Source organism: Thrips palmi, unplaced genomic scaffold (genome assembly GCF_012932325.1).
Source record: "Thrips palmi isolate BJ-2018 unplaced genomic scaffold, TpBJ-2018v1 HiC_scaffold_19, whole genome shotgun sequence".
In the NCBI taxonomy this organism is placed as follows: Eukaryota; Metazoa; Arthropoda; class Insecta; order Thysanoptera; family Thripidae; genus Thrips; species Thrips palmi.
The window spans coordinates 7694114-7711585 of NW_023144628.1; the positions used below are offsets into that span (position 1 = coordinate 7694114).

A 17472-nucleotide genomic window follows, 5' to 3' on the forward strand; every position below is an offset into this window, starting at 1 on the left:
TTCTGATGCACAGGACTCTGGATAGCACCAGCACGATGTTCTATGCATCGTGGAATTTAGCCATCGCCTTTTTTTGTCACCGAGAATGGATGAACTACTGAGAATCGACTTAATAATTGACTTGTTTGAAAAGCTTAATGCTGTTGCTGACTTTTCTTTTCATTTGTGTAGATCATGTTGTTCTGCGGTTCAGGCTGTCTTGTAAATGAAGGAGCAGGAGCAGGAAGGACAAATAAAGAATCTTTTTTAAAATTTCCCATTTATTTAATCATTTATTTTAAAACTTTTATTTTAAAAAAAACGGTAGTTATTTTTGGCAAAAAGATACAATTTAATGCTTCAGCCAACCTTTTATCAATGTGGAAAACAACAAACACTTGAGAGGTAAATTGTTGGCTTGTGCATGCATGTTCTTTAAAAGGAACAGAGTGCGTTTTTTTTTTGTTGCTTTTTTAAAAATCCAATCCCTACTCAAATCTAACAGCATTCATACAACATTGTGACTAGACATCATAGCTGCCCTTCAAGAGGTTTCATCGCGTTTGCGTGTTAGGACAGTTATGAGGACAGAACACGCGAAAGAGTATAAAAGATAGTGTTTGACAAAGAAAACAAATTACATAAAGAAATGAGCCACATAGTCTAAAAAACCAGTAAACAGAAGTGAAGATAAGGTTAATGAAGGGAGGAAGTGTGAACAGAAATTGTATCTTAATCATGAAGTATGTCACACATTAATTTGTCTTTTGTTTTTGTTTTTATACACAAAGGCAATACCCTCATGAACCAAAAAAAACAAAACCAGAAAGAAACCCTTATTCACAGCTATACAATAATACTGTAAATCATACAATTTGCAGTTGGTCAAACAGTGAAACATGATAACGGTAATAATAAAGATCAATCTGCGAATAACACCCTAAAATATACAAGACAAAATATGCATCTATTATTAGCATGGTTCGTTCCCAAAGAAACAGTACAACAAAGAAATGATCTCCCAAGTTCCATTTCCAAAACCAATGGGGATAGAAAAATACAATGGTAATCAATTTAAATCATATTTTTGAGCGAACTTGATCAACAAAGAAGAAATTGCTAGCCATCTGTCACCAATAATGTTATAATCAACGCTATCATAGATTTTTCATTGTTGTGATGGATAGAAACACCTGCTAAAACTGTAAACTGAACAACAAAACTTGTTAACACGGCGAGAGTAGTCAATCAAGGCAAAAGTACATACATCAAAACTGATTCAGAAAAGAATGGAACAGTTGTTACTCAAGAAGTTTCAAATAAATAATCTATAAGGAAGTATCTAGAGCCACATATTGAAACATATTTGGTTAACACCTTAGTGGGAGCTATTCATATAATAAATTATACCTGACTCTACACTCCTTTAGTTGGTAACAATCCAAAAGCTCATCATTTGATATTGTAATCTATTGAAATTTTGTCGTTTGAAAGAGAGTGGTGAGAAGAATAAAATTACCTTAAATTTGCTTAACATAAGGGGAAATTTTTTTCTTCTTCCTTAAATTCATGCTTTTACAGTTAACACATACCAAAACCTTCAGTCTTTCCAAAATTCAGATCACTAAGGGTGATTCTTTCAATAGAGCTGGAGAACACACACACCTGATATTCAGTTGGTTAAATTTGATCAAGACGATAAAAACATCAGGAATTTCCAAACAGAAAAAGAACCAGCTATGAGATATTTAAGGTAATGGAACTCTGAAACACCACCCACAAAGGAAAAGTTTAAAGACAAAGGATTATGGTCCATACGAAAAGTGCTGTAGTTTGTTATCACTTCAGAAAGCTTAGCAAAATGAATTGAGTGCTTTTGAGCTATTTTTTGCCAACTTAAAAATAGGAATATAGTAGTTTGTTCACGCTCAGTACCATTTCCAAAACAGCAGCTTATCGCTTCAAACTAGGTCAAGTCTTGTCATAGAAGAAAAAAAAAGGCGGAGCTTGCCAGCTGACCGGCAGCTGAGAAAGAACGAGTAAAACAATTAACAGATTTTTTGGTTTATATCTTCAAGGAAAACATTTTAAAATTGCAACACTACACTTTATTCAGTAGTGAATGAATCACATAGCTTACCCAGAACTCGTTCTATAGAATACTAACTTTATATCACAAATGTATTCATAGGAAAACCTGAAGAACATGATAGCTCCGGTCAATGGGATACATGCAACAACACAACCAAATGATTTCTCTAGTTAATCAAAAGGTATAATTAATTTCTTAAGTCACTAAAAGAAATTGTCCTTGCTGTTTATTAAGAGTGTTGCTGCATGCCTCTCATTGTGCTGAGTTACAATGGTAAAATTAATATGCCAATCTGTATATATTTATTGCAATATCAGAGGAGATATGTGCATTTTCTGAGATGATTGAATAAAATACATTTCATGATTCCTGCTCTAAAATAAGGCAAGCATAACAACAGTCGTTTGATATGCACAGTTTTGTTGAGTATAAAAAGTTAATAGTAACAATGCACAATGACACCACCATTTCCAGATTGGGTGCCACAATTAGGGCCTTTATTTACAACGGTTCATTACATTTCATTAATTGATGGGAGCTGTGCTGGAAGCAGATGCAAGGTTAGTATATCAAATATCAAGCCAACATTACATATACTGGAAGTGGATGGAGCTTACAAGCTTACATTGGATAGTCAATAGGCAAATGTTGTGGCTTAACTTGAAACATGTAATTGACTTTCACAAATCTCATCAGTGTCTATGGGCCACACTCTGAGTTGCTTATTGATCAGATTTGCAGACATGGGGTTTCATCATAACTCACAGAAATTGATATACAAACAGGTTATACGTACTGGATACACATACTAAAAGAGCCACAGCATGTCTCACACAGCACCCATCAGTCAAAACCCTTAAATTTGTTAAAAACTACCAAAAATGTTAAAATATATCAATCTTATTTTACACTATATAATCTACACACTTTCTTGACTTCACTTGCAAGAAGGTTTTTAGTCAGAGATACTTACTCTGATGCAGTTCATTCTTTGTACACCATGGTCACTAATAAATAGGTTGAAATTTTTAATTTCATTGTCCGTTTGTTTGCTGCTTCCAGCGAGAGTTCTCAACACGCCTCTGCCGCTGCCGGCTCCGCGCCTCCCCGCTTTCTTTAAAATGTCGCCAATATTTTGCCCCACTCAATCCACACCTCAACCATATACCTGAGTCATGGTCAGAGCATCATAAGGGTGTAAAATTTTAAGATGTTCTGAATCACATTCTATTCAATTATCATACACACACTGTTGACAATTGACCCAGGACGTACGGCATGTTAAAGAGTGGCACATGGCAATTCTTTGTGATCACCAAATTTTGCTACAGAAACAGTCTGCAGAGACCCACAGAAGGAAAGTAATCAGCCTCTCACCCTATCTAAAATTACCATTGTACAGCTATATGTACAAGCAATAAAAATTTTACAATATTGGCGGGAAATTTCTTTTTAAGGTGACTATAAAAAGAGTTAATTGATCTTGTTGATTTTTTTCCCTTGTTCATCTTAACAAATTTAGTAACAACATAAAATAACTTATAATACATTTAGAGATATCACATTTGTCTACAGTGAGAGGATGACTCCTTTCCTTTATAGCTAGGTAAGTGTTTGATTCTAACAGCTTCAGTCTCAAATATTAAGTGGGGATGAGCAATGCTCCAAAGTTGAGCTACATAGTTTTAACTCAGAATTGACAAGTAATAGGCTCAGTAAGAAGTGTCAGATAAACAACAATCAATGTCAAGACAGGCTCTAATGAATGAGGACACACAGTAGCTACCTAAATTACTTTGAACACAATGCTGGCACTAATTTGGATCACTTTGTTGAGTTATTGATAGTGTAGGTAGATAAACTCTTGAGTGGTAACTGAAGATTAGGCTCAAGGAATAACCAAACATCAGAGTTTACCTTCCTCTGAGCCTGTGAGAATAGGTTCGTAACATTGACATTTCTTAACTTAACAAAAAGGGAAGCTGTGGGTCTCTTGCCATTCTCGACTCTTTCTATAGCCGTAATCTGCCAGATAGTACTAAGACACGACAAGGCCTAATGGGAACAAGGCCGACACGAAAGTGGGAGGTCACATCATAGCACAAGATCAGGCAGGGGCAAGGGGCGTGTTGATGCGATACACTAGGCCCTTCCTCCAGAGCCTTCCACGTCCCGGTGCACAATCTTGCGCTCCTTGTAGTAAATTTCTTCCGATTCTTTATCACATAGCAGCAGAACAACTCCACCAAAGAGGAATATGGCAGCTCCCCATCCAACACCATATGCCCATCCAAACTCCCATACTGTGCGATTTCCTGTAAAATTTAAGAGTAACAAGTTTTAAAAAAAATTAATTTAGAGAAAATAAGTTAAGGAAACAACAAATGTTACCACCTTAATGGTATACGTTTGACTTTACATACCCTGGTTGAGTTCGGCCGCAAAGCACACAGGGTAAACCACCAAAGCCACTAAAATGGACACCACTGAAATGAAAAAGTTAAGGCATACAGTACTATGCTTCATATTGTTGGGTCATTCGGTTTTCGAAAGGGAAACTCACGTGACAGAATCATGATGTAGACGGCCACCCGGTAGTACTTGTACTTGGTTCTGTGGTCGTTGGAGCGCAGCCCGAGTCCAGTCAGCAGCGTCGCGATGAGGTCCGTCACCAGGGTGAGGACGCACAGCGCGGCCGCCACTCGGATGTAGGCTGGAACGGCCACGACACACACATGTTGACTGTCTCTGTCTCTCTCGCACCCCTCCGGAACGCCCCAGGGGTGCGAGAGAGACAGAGCGACAAACCACGGTTCTGGGTAAGACACTTGCGAAAGGCAAGGCGTTTGGTGAACCACTCACCAACAGGTCGCGCCTGGTAGCAGTCCGGGGGGTCGGGGATGTTGAAGGGCAGCGGCGTGGGGGCGTGCTCGGCGATGCAGTGAACGAACAGCCCCTGCCGCCAGCCGGCCGACATGAGCCAGTCCGTGGACGCCAGCGCCATCAGCATGAGGGCGATCACGATGAGACCGCAGATGAAGGCGATCACCTGGAGGCAAACGGCAAGCAATCAGACTCCAGACCAGCCACTGGAACGGGTCAAGCAACCACTAGTCGCCACCCACCCCCTCCCGTTGGCCACGGCCTAAAGGGCCGAGCCCAGGGAGAAGCCTCGCCTCAATTTCCAAGATTCGTCTCGACAAGACGTTGAATGACAGACGAACACACTGTTAGGAATCAGCCTGGAGGGCAGAGGCACGCCGCCGAGGGGGAAGCGAGGCGAGCACACTGCCAGACTGCCAGCACGCAGAGCAGCCCCGATCAAGTTTCATGCGAAATATAAAACGGAGGCGATGCTCCGAACCGAAGCCCTCCAAAGCGAGTGGAGGAGCAGAGGGCGGCCGGGCCAGGGCCTTGCCGGGGCCGCGCCGGGGCGGGTCGGTCAATCTCAAACCGAATTATTTGGCTGGCTGGCTCTGCTGACTGGCCAATGGATCCAATTCCCAGCATCACCGCGCCACAACGCGCCACAACGCCAGGCCAGGCGGGGTCCATTTCACCCCATTTCGCCGCCTTGTACCGCCTGCCTGGTGCTCGCCTGCCTGGCCTGGTCAGGTGACACGGCCCGAGACCCACCCGGTCCTGGTCCCATCAATCCCTCTGCTCTCTCTCTCTCTCTCTCGCACCCTTAGCGTGCCCCAAGAGTGCGAGAGAGACAGAGACCTCCCGCTGGGAATTAGTCTGCTGGTCCGCGCGGCCTCGTTTCGGCAGGTGTCACCATGGTGCCAAGGGGGCGGGGGAGCAAAGCCTGGAGCAAAGCATACCGGTAACGGCAGGAGTAAAGCAACCCGCGGCACGCGGCTTGGGGTAGGTCAGGTGGCTCTCTCTCTCTCTCTCGCACCCTTTCGGAACGCCCCGCGAGTGCGAGAGAGACACAGCAGGGCGGCTCCCAATCACGGCAGCGAGCGCCACGGCCAGTTTTCCTCTTCCAGGCGAATGAGGGCGAGGGCGACCTCAACCGGGAAAGGGCAGCGGGGGCAGAGCGTGGCGGTGGTCCACTGTGCGGTGGCGGCGTGGCGCTGCACTGCTGCGTGCTGCACCCCGCCGGGCACCGCCGGGCCGCGGGGGCTGCAGCAACATCCGAAGGGCAGCACCCTTAAGAGAAAGGGAAGGGGGGGGGCGCCCTCAGGGAACACCCTCACCCCGTTGTCCTCGCCGCTCCTCTTCCCGTTCCGTCCCGGGCCGTTCCAGGCCAGGGTGGCCGCGGGGGGTCCCACCAAGGCAGCGCCAAGCAGCAGCGGGGCAGCCGGGCCGGGGAGAGGGGGGGATGGGAGAAATCAATATGAAGGGAGGAGGGGAGAGGCCCCAGACGTAAAGCCGGGACGGCCGGGACGGCCGGGACACAGGGAAGGGATAGGACAGGATAGGGCGGGCTGGCAGAGCTGGCCAAGCTGGCAGGCAAGCAGAAAGGAGGGCAAGCACACAGGCCGCGATAAATTCGCCGGTTTGGGGGGGGGGGCTGCGGGGGTTACTAGGGTACGGCGGGGGCTGCGCCGGGCTGCGCGATGAGCCGCACAGGGGCGCGGGGCCAGAGGGGCGCGGCCACGGCTCGGCTTGGCCGGGCTCGGCTGGCCGGCGCGGTCTTTTAGGACGCACCAGTTAATTACTGGTCGAAAGCTAAAAGCCGGGCTGGACGGTCAGGCGGCCTCAGGCCGTGCCGGTGCCCGCCACGCCGGCCACGCCGGCCATGCCCGTTGGGGCGTCCACTCCGTCGCCGCACCGCCCCGGGTTCACCGCACGCTCACGCACACCAACACACACGTGCACAGACTCAATGGGCCGCGTGAGGTGCGGGGGCGGATAGCGAATATTTTACTTCGCAGTGCATCGGCGCTTCTCGCGGCGCCGGCCCCTCCCTTAAGCGACGACGGAAGAGGGTGCAAGCACCGGCAACGCCACTGCAACGAGGACAAGGGGGCTGCGCAGCAAGAGCGACCGAGAAACCCGCCAGTAGACTGATTCCAAGAGTCGCTTTCGTCGCTCTGCCTCTCTCCCGCCTTATACCGGACGCCGCATGAGTGCGAGAGAGACAGAGCGACGAAAACGACTCTCGGAATCAGTCTGCAGCCAGACCCGCCCGACGCGCACGCCCTCGACCCGTTCTTTGATTTGGGACTGGCCAAATATCAGCGCCCCAGCTGTGACGCAGCCTCGGCTCGCCAACCGGCAGCCTCGCTCTGTCTCTGCCGCACTCGTGGAGCGTCCCGTCCCGTGCAGGTGCGAGAGAGACAGAGCGACAGTGCTCGGAATCAGCCCGCCCCATTTAGAGCGGCCGCGCCGCGCACCCTCCGCCACCGCACCACCGCCATTTCCAGAGCCGCGGCCAGCAGCCTGATTTCGAGAGTCGTTTCCGTCGCTCTGTCTCTCTCGCACCTACACGGAACACGCCATGAGTGCGAGAGGGACAGAGCGACGAAAGCGGCTCTCGGAGTCAGGCTGCTGCACGGCCGGGCCTCGCCGCCCGCGCGCACATTTCTCTCGCGGCCAGCAAAAAAGGGGCAAGAGAGAGAGAGGGAGGGACAGACAGAGGGATGGGGGAGGGGGAAGCGAGGAAGCTCTCGTGCGTTATCCCGCACTGCATACAAATCTGATTCATTTCCGCGTGGAGGGGGAGGGGGCACTCGCCACTTTACTGCCGAGGCGTGGCGGGGCCGGGCGGGGCGGCATGGGGCAGGACTGCAGCCCTTGGGCGCGCGCTCGCCAAGGAGGGATCGCCATTCAAATTTCAAGGCGGTAACGGCCAACGCCCGGGCTGCCAGGGCTGCCAGGGCGCGCCCCCAACCCTTCTTCGACCGGCCATCTGCGTTTTATGTCCATCGGCAGACGCCGTGCAGCCCGGCCCGGCCCGGCCCCGCCGGTGCAGCCTGCAGACTGATACCGAGAGCGTTTACGTCGCTCTGCCTCTCCCGCACTCGTGGGGTGTTCCGTGTGGGTGCGAGAGGGACAGAGCGACGAAAACGACTCTCGGAATCAGTCTGCTGCAGCGCGTCGCGAGTGCAGCCCTGCCGGGCCCCGCCCATCTGGACCCGTCCGGCGATAGCGTGGGCGTCTGCGCGCAGAGGCTTCCAAGTGCGGAAAACTCGGTGCGCAAAATGCAGTCTCGAGAGTCCCTTCCGCGCGGCGCCAGCGTTCCAGGCGCCATCCCGCGGGGATGTGCAACCAAGTTTGAAAGTAAAGTTTAGTCAGCCATCGCTCACCGTTGCCCAGTCAGCCACAGCAAGGATCAGGGCAACGCAGCAGCAGCCACCAGCGCCACGCCACAACGCACACAAAACCAAGACGAGGCAAAGCGAAAGGACTGCAGCAGGCCTCGGCCAGCCAGGCAAGCTGTTGCATGGCACGGGGGGAAGAGGCGGAGCCGAGGCCGTGGCAGTGCACCAGACCTGCAGTCGAGATAAAAACAAGACCTGGGCAGGGCAAACGGCTGCATCGGCATCGTCGCCACAGTGCGGCCACACCGGGCCACACCCACGCAGCAGCACGCCCCGGCGACACCGCCGAGCCTTGCCGGCCTTGCCACGCTCAACGCACACTGATCGCCACCTCTCTGAAATGGGACTCGAATCAAACGGGAGGCACGAGGCCCAAGGCGGTGGCCGAGGCCCCGGGCGGGGAGCAGGTCTCGCCTCGCCCTGCCTTTGATCACCGGGTGGGTAGTTGCCTCTGTCTCTGAGGGTGAGGGGGTGCTGCTTTTGGCCGCCGGGGCCGCGCCGCGCGTTGGAGAGCCCCGACAAGAGCTATGCAGACTGATTCCGCGAACCGTTTTCGTCGCTCTGTCTCTCTCGCCCCTCAACGGGAGGCCCCATGAGTGCGAGGGAGACAGACTGCTGAAGCCTTGAGGGGGCGCTGTTCCCCTCGAGCGAGTAGAGGGAGAAGGCGCCCGGCCGCGCCAGCAGACCGATTCCGGCGCTCTCTCCCGCACTCCCACGGAACCCGCCGCGAGTGCGACAGAGACCGCGGAGGCGCGCTGTTTGGAACCGCTGCGGAGTGTGGGTGTGTCCGTGTGAAAGAGGGCCTGCTGGGCGAGGCGGGGGTCGGGCCCGGTCGGGCCGGAGTGTCAAAGTTGGTCAGCAAAACACCGCCACCGCCGAGGCCGCCGCCGTGGGGGAGTGAGGGATGGACTCGGCCCTGCTTTCCCAAAGCAGCGACGCACAGTGGGCTGGAAGACCGGTGGAGGCGGGCAAAATTCCAGACGCGTCTTGAGCCCCAGCGTCACTAACAAGACGCGAACCGAACGTGCGACCCCACCAATGGATTCCTCGTTCGGAGACCAATCCATTGGTGGGGTCACACGTTCAGTTCGAGTCCCATTTAGCGACTCTGGAGCTCAAAACGCGTCTAGAATTTTGGCCGCCTCCACCGGTCTTCCGGCCCACTGTGCGACGCACCCCTCCCCCGCCCCGCCCCGCCACGCCACGCCACGCCACGCACCCGGGAGCGCCGTCGTCGTGACGTCTTCCTCCAGCAGGCCCGCAAGGCCCGCAGGCAGGTCGAAGTCAATTTCCGCGATATATGCCCGCCAGCCGCCGCCTAGCCAGGCCGCCTCGCCGCCCACACGGCCCCGCATGGCGCCCCGCGGCCCGCGGCCATAAAAGAGACCTACGGCCTGGCCGAGGCCTGGGCGGGGGGCGTGGGGCCGCCCCTCGCGCCCTGCTTGGTGGACCGCCGGACCGCACACCACGCCGGACCTGTCCATTTTTCACCCCGCTCCTCCAGGGGATGGCGCGGAGGCGGAAGCGGGGCGGGGCGGGGCGGGGCGGCATATTGGATTACATGATCTACTCGGTGGGGCGCGACGCGGCGGCCACGGCCACTGCGAGCACGGTGCGTCACGCGGGACGTGGCGACGGTAGCGACGGTAGCGACAGGGAAGGGGGACGCCGCCGCCGACGCCGCCCACACACACAAACGCATTCACACCGCGCCTCAGAGACAGGTCATCCTCGCTGCCGCGCGAACGACCGACGCCAGCCTGCAGCAGACGACACGTGCAATGATGCGACTGCGACGGCGCGCGCGGCAGTGGGGCAGCGCGGTGGCGTTGGTACGGTAACCAATTTTTCGACGTTGGAGTGCTCGTGGTGCTCTCGACGTGGCGCCTTGAGGCCCAGCCCAGCCGCGGAGCACCCCGCCGGCTGGAGGGGGAGCTGCCAAGACCCGCCATCCCGCTCTGGCAAATTAAATTCCTTCATAACGCTGCAATTCAGAAGCGCATCGTCTCGACAGCACTGCGGAGGGGGAGGGGGAGGGCGCTTCGCGGCATCATTCGCAGCCCGCGAATTGAGGGGCGGGCGCGAGGCACAGCCGTACGCATCTTCTCGTGCGGCCTTCAGTGCCTGCGAGGTAGGCCACCACCCCGTCACGCAACGCACCGGCGCGCAGGCGGTGGCCTACCTCGCCCCTGTGGAGGCGACAGGGGCAAGGTAGGCCACCGTCTCTTCACCCGTGTCTCGCGGGCCGGGCGGATGGCCTACCTCGCAGGCGCTAGACGTCCGCAGCACGGAGCACGATGGCCACGGCGGCCACAAGCGGGTGATGCTCTTGGAGAGGTCAGCCGGGATTCGGAGAGATACGCAAAGCGCTCTGAGACACTGTGTAAGGGCATCTGCCCACGCCCTCGCTCTGTCCTCGCTGCTCCTCTCGGACCGTCAACGAGTGCGAGAGAGACAGGCGGCCTTGGGTCACACCCCCACACCCCCGGCTGGCTGGGCGCGCACAGCGGAGCACAGCTGCACAGCCCGACGCGACGGTGCGGCGTGCCCAGGCCGCCCAGGCCGCCCAGCCCAGGCCAGGCGTGCCTGCTGTTGCGTCCAAACTCCCCATTTCGGCCGGAATCCTTCCTCCCTTCCCGGCCGCCTCGGCGCCTCGACCTTCAGGGCTTCGGGGAGCGCGCGAGCCAAGGCGCAAGCCGCGCCGCCGGCAAAACTTTCTGCAATTTCGAGACTTGAGAGAAAAGGGGGTTGGGTTGCGGGCCAAAGGCGGCCAAAGGCGGTCAATAAAGTAGACTACCCTACTCCACGGTCCCACGACCCGCCGAGTGGAGGCTCCGCCTGGCTACGCGCTCGGCCGGCCCCTTCAGGGCTCCAGGGACAGTGAGGAGGCGTGGCGTGGCGCGGCGCGGCGAGAGATATTGCGCCGCGCGGGGCGTTCCGGGGCGTTCCGGGGCGTTCCGGTCGCACTACGGCGCGCCTTTTTACCCAATTTCTCTTCTCTCTGTACTGCTTTATAATGCCCGCGGCCCGCTGCCGGGTCCGCCCGCACGTTGTTCGCACGGCCAGACGGGCCAGAAGCCCGGCGGAGGCGGCCAAAATTCTAGACGCGTTTTGAGCTCCCGAGTCGCTAAACAAACAGGACTCGAACCGAGCGTGTGACCCCCACCAATGAATTTGTCTCCGAACGAGGAATCCATTGGTAGGGTCATAGGTTCTGTGCGAGTCCCATTTAACGACTCTGGAGCTCAAAACCTGTCCGGGATTTTGACCGCCAGCACCGGTCTTCTGACCCACTGTGCGGCCTGGACGGAGAAGGAAACGCACTGCCAGCACACTCGAGCTAGATTGCTTTGTCCGCACGTGCTGCGGCAGAGACAGAGAGAGTCTGGCCAAGTTTCCGCTCAACTAATCGTGGAGTGTGGAGGCTGGGTGCGTTCCAGAGAGCTGGCGATGGCAGTGGCCAAGTTTCGAGACTATCGCCAGGGCTCGAACCAAGCCCAGCGCGCAGCGGGCCAGGGGAGGACCAGTTCGGGATGATCCATACTGATGACAAGTTGAGCGACGGGACCCGAACCGAGCACGGATGGTTGCCAACCTATGGGATTCCTCGTCGGTAATCAAAGCAATCCAACGGTGCGCGCTCGATTAGAGTCCCTTTGGGGGAATGCAGGGCTCGGAGCAGGGCTCGGCAGCGTGCCCTGAGTTGCGCCCTGCGGCCCGCTGTGCTGCGACAGCGCGACCCCTATTCATGCCGCGTCGCGTCCCCTCCCCCGCCAGCCCCGCCAGCCCTCCTAAGCCGCCCTATCGGCCGAGGCGCATCTCCAGCAGCAACGCCGCGGACTATCGCGCCTGCATCGAAAAGCACTCTTCCCAGTTTGAGAGGGTAGCGGCGGCGCTATCGGGGCGGGGCGGGGCGGGGCGGGGCGGGGCGGGGCAGGGCGACGGCGGCGTGCTCGCTGGCCGCAGTACGTCCTTCCTTATCAACGGGTCGTGCGGTGCTCGCACGGTACACGCCAAGTACCCGCCATGGGTAACAGCGGGCCAGCTCCTCGACGAACAGACCAGACCCTGGCCGGTCTGGCGGTTCAAACACCGGGACCTACGCTTCCAATCCGTTCCCGCCGCCCGCCACGGTCCCCAGTCCCAGCTCAGCGCCCGGGGGGACCAGCCACGCCACAGACCGATATGTTCCAAACCTCTTTGCCCCCCGGGCCGCCCCGGGCCCTCCAACGCCCAGTGGAATGCAGGGCATGACCGCGACACAACGCGGACGCCCCCCCCCCTCCTCAAAGAAAAGGGCCCCGGCGTAGCGCCCTGGCCTGCCTGGGCTGCCTGGCCGTCCGCTGCGACAGCGAGACAGGATGAGGGATTGGTGCCCTGGTCGGGGAGGTCACATCGAGGGGGTCACGGGGCACCGCGGACGGGGCACCGCGACGGTCCGGAAAGAAAAATGCGTGACTCAGCCCCGGCAGCGGCGGCAGCCCAAATCCCCCAGCCGGCCGCGGCCGAGACCGTGCTCGTCCCGCCATCATAACGTGGCCAGATAAGCAGGGCCGCCAGGCCGCGCCTGCAGTCTCATTCGAGCGGCGGTTCCCTCTCGCTCGCGGGCTGTGCCGAGCGGGTGCGAGCGAGACAGGCCTGGGCGTCATGAGGGCCCGGCCCGTGGCCGACATTGGTCCGGCCTGCAGACTGCTTCCGAGAGTCGCTCTGACTCTCTCGCACCTAGCCGGGGCATCCCAAGAGTGCGAGAGACAGCGACGAAAACGACTCTCGTAATCAGTCTTCTGGGCGCCGCGAGGACCGCCGCCATGCCGCCAGCGCTCTATCTAGGGCAGCCGCGGGGTGCACTTGGAGGAGGAGGGCAGCGCCCGCCAGCGCCCCTGACGTGTTTTCGCGGGGAGTCTGTGTAGAGACCCTCCCGTCAGAGATGCGCAAGCCAGCGTTTGGTAGTCCCGTGGAGTCAAAGGCACCCTGAGTCAGGCTAGCGGGCGACCGCCGTATACCTGCTGTGCCGCACCAGATGCTGACCTGCGTAGCCTCGCGCGGGGCGAATTCGGGCTTCCCGCTCCGCATGGGACTACCAGTCGTCTGTGATTGGCTGAGAGGGCCCCCCTTTGCGCATCTCTGACGGGAGGGTCTCTAGTCTGTGGGGCGCTGGCGGAGCTCCGGCGAGGCGGCACGGCGCGCCGAGTGTTTACCAGTGGAGTTTATGAGGGCGCGGCGCGCAGCCTGGCGGCCACGAGGTGAGAGGGGCGAGTGTTTGCCCCAATTTCGGGGCGGCCAGAGTCGGCCACTCCGCTGCCGCCGGACCCTGCGTCTTCTGCCGAGTGATTCCGAGCGGTCTCTCCCGCACCCACAGGGTGTCCCGCAGGGGTGTGAGTGAGACCGGCGGAATCAGTCCTTGGCTGGAGCTGCGAGGGGGAAAAGCACGGCAGAGCGTAGCGTGGTGCTCACCCTCGCGCCGAGTGCGTGCGCGACTACACAGGACAAGCAGAAGCGTCGTTAGCGTGCAGGGGGGCTGCCGCGAGTGCCAGCAGACAATTTCGTCGCTCTGTCTCTCTTGCACTCGTGGGGCGTCCTGTGCAGGTGCGACAGAGCCAGAGCGACGAAAACGACACTCGAAATGAGTCTGCAGGTCTGTCAGCGAGGCACGGCGCTGGATGCGCGGGCGGCGCCAACTAGTGCTGCTCTTCGGTTACATTTAGCAATGAGATCTAATCACGACCCGGAACCCTGTCGGCCCTGTCGCGGGTCGGGCGGTGCGGGTGGCGGCCACTACGCCGTCCAAGCCACTTCCCGCTACACTACATCCTCTCTACAGCAGCGTCGTGTACCTGCGCGATCTGGTTGGTGGCCATCTCCTGATGAACTGCGGTCTGCCGGACCCGCGGGGCCTGGTGCCCCTGGCGCGCCTGTCCTTGGTGGGGGCCCTGAGGGCCTTGGGGGGCTAGCTGGGCAGCCTGCACGCCCAGGCCCCGCGCGTGGCCGTACGCCTGTGCGTAGGGCTGGCCGTAGGGCTGGCCGTAGGGCTGGCCGTAAGGCTCGCCGTAGGGCTGGCCAGGGGGCTGGCCGGGGGGCTGGCCGTAGGGCGCTGGCTGCCCCGCGGGTCGGTACCTTCTGTCGGCCTGCACCGTGCCGCGGCGATGGCACAGAGGAAGACGAGGGGGCCGGGGCCGGGGCCTGGCTTTGCCTGGGGCTGGGGCGTCACCACGCCCTCAGAGCCCTCACGCCGAGCACCACGGGGCGGTGCGTCGGGGTGCGTCGCGGTGCGCGGCGGTGCGCAGCGTCACGGGGCTCCGTGCGCGGCACGCGGCGGGGCGGGGCCACGGGGCGGCGCGGTGCGGTGCGTGCGTATTGCGTGCGTGCGTCTGCCCTCGGCGGCGCGCTTGCGAGCACTGCCCCGACAGCGTAGCGCCACCAGCCCAGAACCCAGAACCAGGGCTGCCGAGGGCTGCCCCGCAGAACCCCTTCCCGCGCTTTTCCGCAACGCCACTCGACCTCGGCCACGCCACCCTCCCCGCGCCCTCGCCGATCAATGACGCCGTGTTTTGGGGAGCGGGGGTGGGGCGGGGCGGGGCGGGCGCCCACATCTCCCTGCCCTGCCCTCACCCTGCTGGAGCAACCTCGCTCCGGGATGAGGGGGTGGCGGGGTGCGGGGAGGGGTCACAGCGTCGTTCCATTCTTATCCACCCCTTCCCCGTCCACCATCCACCCCCGCTCCGCTCCACCCCACCCCGCCGCCCGCCGCGCCCCGCGTTGCGCCCCGCCTGCAGGTGGGACGCCGTGCCCAGGCCATGCCAGGCCACGCCATCGCTATGCCCGCAGCCTGGAAGCACGCTGGAAGCCCGGACGGGGCGGTAGGGGTAGGGGTAGGGGTAGGCGGTCGGGGCGCAAGCACGGCCGGGGCTCGGCGTGTCACAGGTCCGCGGCGAGGCGGGGCGGGGCGGGGCGGGGCGGCCGTGTCAGCGAGGCCAGTTGGGTCTGGGGCCTGGCCAGCCTAGCAACACTCACAAGTCAGACGGCCAGCCAGCCATCCAGCCCCGCGACCCCCGCTCCAGAATGAACATGGAGGTCACGCGCTGCCTTGCCGCCAGCGCACAGCCAGGACTTTTGGACTCTAGCGCCACTACCATGCGTCCACTTCCCAAACCAATCGCCAGGTCGACTTTCAAGTACAAACGGCAAGGCCAAAGGCCGGAACCACACAACAAGGAACAAAAAAAGATAAATTAAGTGGGGGTAGGATATTGGAAACGCAAAGCCGCCCCCCCCCCTTACCCCGTTAAATTCGAATCCTCAAACTGCTTGCTGGGTCAGGTCGGACACCACAGGTCGGTAGCTGAGCTTGCCTGTCACCAGGACCAGGGACTCACCTTGAGCGGGCGCGTGATGGTCACCGTCTCTATCGTCGTCATGGGGGCTGCCATGTTGAAAGCAGAGGGTCGTCTAGACCTGCTGGATAAAGAGTGCACAGTGATAATAGTGCTGGTAGGCATACTAGGCTTCCTACGTCAAGTGACCTACGTGATCCAAAATTTATTTCTAAGTTGTAAGTATTTTTTTTTTTTGCTCAAAATAATATTATTGATCAAAAACTAGCCACTATGATCTAGAGGATTAAAATTTAAGTTAGCTGTGTTAATGCCGACTGCTCTAATAATAATTTACTTTGTATACGTAAATTTCTTTGATCACAGAATGAATGCAGATTAGTGACAGCAACGATACTTACCTCAAATTTCTCAATAAGCTTCTCTCCCGTGGTTAAAAACAGCGTTGTCTCAGTAGCTGCAATTCCACACAGAACATGCAAAACAAAACACGGATTAGAAACTCACTCGAAAACTCAACGTAAAGAACTAAAACATTAATGTATGAGGTACGAAACAAAAGTGGGTGAAATTGTTAGACACAAAATTTGTAACACCAACAGCCACAATGAAAGAAAATAAAAAGAAATCCAGGCGAATAAGATACTGAGACTGTTGCTGTGAGGGGCCTACCAAGCGGACTAATGGGAGAGCGCGATGTGTTTGCGCTGAGACTAAGATTGTCCAGTAATGCCCCGAGAGCTTGAAGGACAGGCTGACATGACCAAGGGCTTGACCAAGGGCTACTGGCGATCGAACGGCTGGACGGCGGCCTCCGCTCCGCGACGTCCGCGACTCGGCGATGACGAATCGATACACACCCACTGGCTCGGCGCTGAGCGGCAAGCGGCTCCGGTGACTAACAACAGGTATACACGGACGGCCATAACCTCTGCGTCAACATTCAGCCCGATGCTTGTGGCCACTGACAATCACGGGGCCTCCGCGGAGCAGCGTCCGCACACAACGATAGCATCATTTTAACGCTTCGACGGGACAAGGTCGCCGGAAAGGACGGGCACGGCGTGACAAGTCAACGGTGACCCCATTTCCTGGCCGTCTGTGTTGACTCACAATTAGGTGCCTCAGTCTCAGGAGAAAGTACGGGCCTCACAGATAAACTATTCACGTCACTGCCCCCGTTTCGACGTGAAAATGAATTGGGGAAGGTGGTTTCCATTTCCATTCGGACAAAATATAGTCTGCTGCACGGTTAATGAATTATCAACTTTGTAAACAAAACCTATTTATAGGGCTCAAGCTGACAAGGCACGCCGGGCGAACCCCGCAAATAGCGACACGACTTACGACTCCTGCTGGTAGCCTTCCACGACGGAGTACGAATCGAATTCATCGAAATCTGGCAGCGATTCCGCTTCGAAACTGCATCCCATAACACTATCTTGAGACGTGATGTTCATGTTCTTTCTTTCTCCAAAATGGCGAAACGAATCCCACGCCCCTCTCTCTCGCTCTCGCAGGACTGAGAGTCTTTTTTCTGTCTGACCCCTGCGCTCATGTCTCCCTCCCCCTCCCCTTCCCACCACGCCCCCACAGCCCCGCAGCCCCCGCGCCTCGCACCCGCACCGCCCCTCGTTTCCATTTCCCAGGCCAGTCAGCTCACTATGGCAAATCCAGCAGAACGTAGTATTTCCACTGTTATCAAGAGTTACCACCAGTATGTAAAGTATTGGAGGATTATTAAGGAGAATTCTTTCAAAAAATAATGAAACTACCCAATCAAAACTGGAAGTGAGGT

At 56.9% G+C, this 17472-nt stretch overlaps 1 protein-coding gene across 7 annotated transcripts; it reads right to left on the reverse strand.

Annotated features, from left to right (window-relative positions):
- Window positions 1-249: 249 nt before the first annotated feature.
- LOC117646056 (transmembrane protein 47) lies at window positions 250-17226 on the reverse strand. Of its 7 annotated transcripts, none has more exons than XM_034386715.1 (7): window positions 17022-17225; window positions 16076-16131; window positions 15717-15795; window positions 4934-5120; window positions 4635-4784; window positions 4495-4557; window positions 250-4386 (listed from the first exon to the last, which is right to left on the reverse strand). In XM_034386715.1, exons 3-7 carry the CDS (start codon window positions 15768-15770, stop codon window positions 4214-4216), a joined length of 627 nt encoding a protein of 208 aa, XP_034242606.1. In that variant the 5' UTR covers window positions 15771-15795; window positions 16076-16131; window positions 17022-17225; the 3' UTR covers window positions 250-4213. The 7 variants fall into 7 exon arrangements, with proteins under 7 accessions (XP_034242606.1, XP_034242603.1, XP_034242605.1 ...); XM_034386712.1 differs by having other exon boundaries at window positions 15717-15798; window positions 17022-17224; XM_034386714.1 differs by lacking the exon at window positions 17022-17225 and adding an exon at window positions 16788-16937 and having other exon boundaries at window positions 15717-15798.
- Window positions 17227-17472: the final 246 nt, after the last annotated feature.

What these genes read in the sequence shown, in the direction of transcription:
- LOC117646056 (XM_034386718.1), bottom strand. Translation starts at nt 17,134, where the DNA reads ATGAACATCACGTCTCAAGATAGTGTTATGGGATGCAGTTTCGAAGCG. An exon ending in CCATCACGCGCCCGCTCAAG is followed by an intron (nt 5,121 to 15,716) that starts GTGAGTCCCTGG and finishes GTTTGCCTCCAG; the next exon opens with GTGATCGCCTTCATCTGCGG. An exon ending in TGCGGCCGAACTCAACCAGG is followed by an intron (nt 4,387 to 4,494) that starts GTATGTAAAGTC and finishes TAAATTTTACAG; the next exon opens with GAAATCGCACAGTATGGGAG.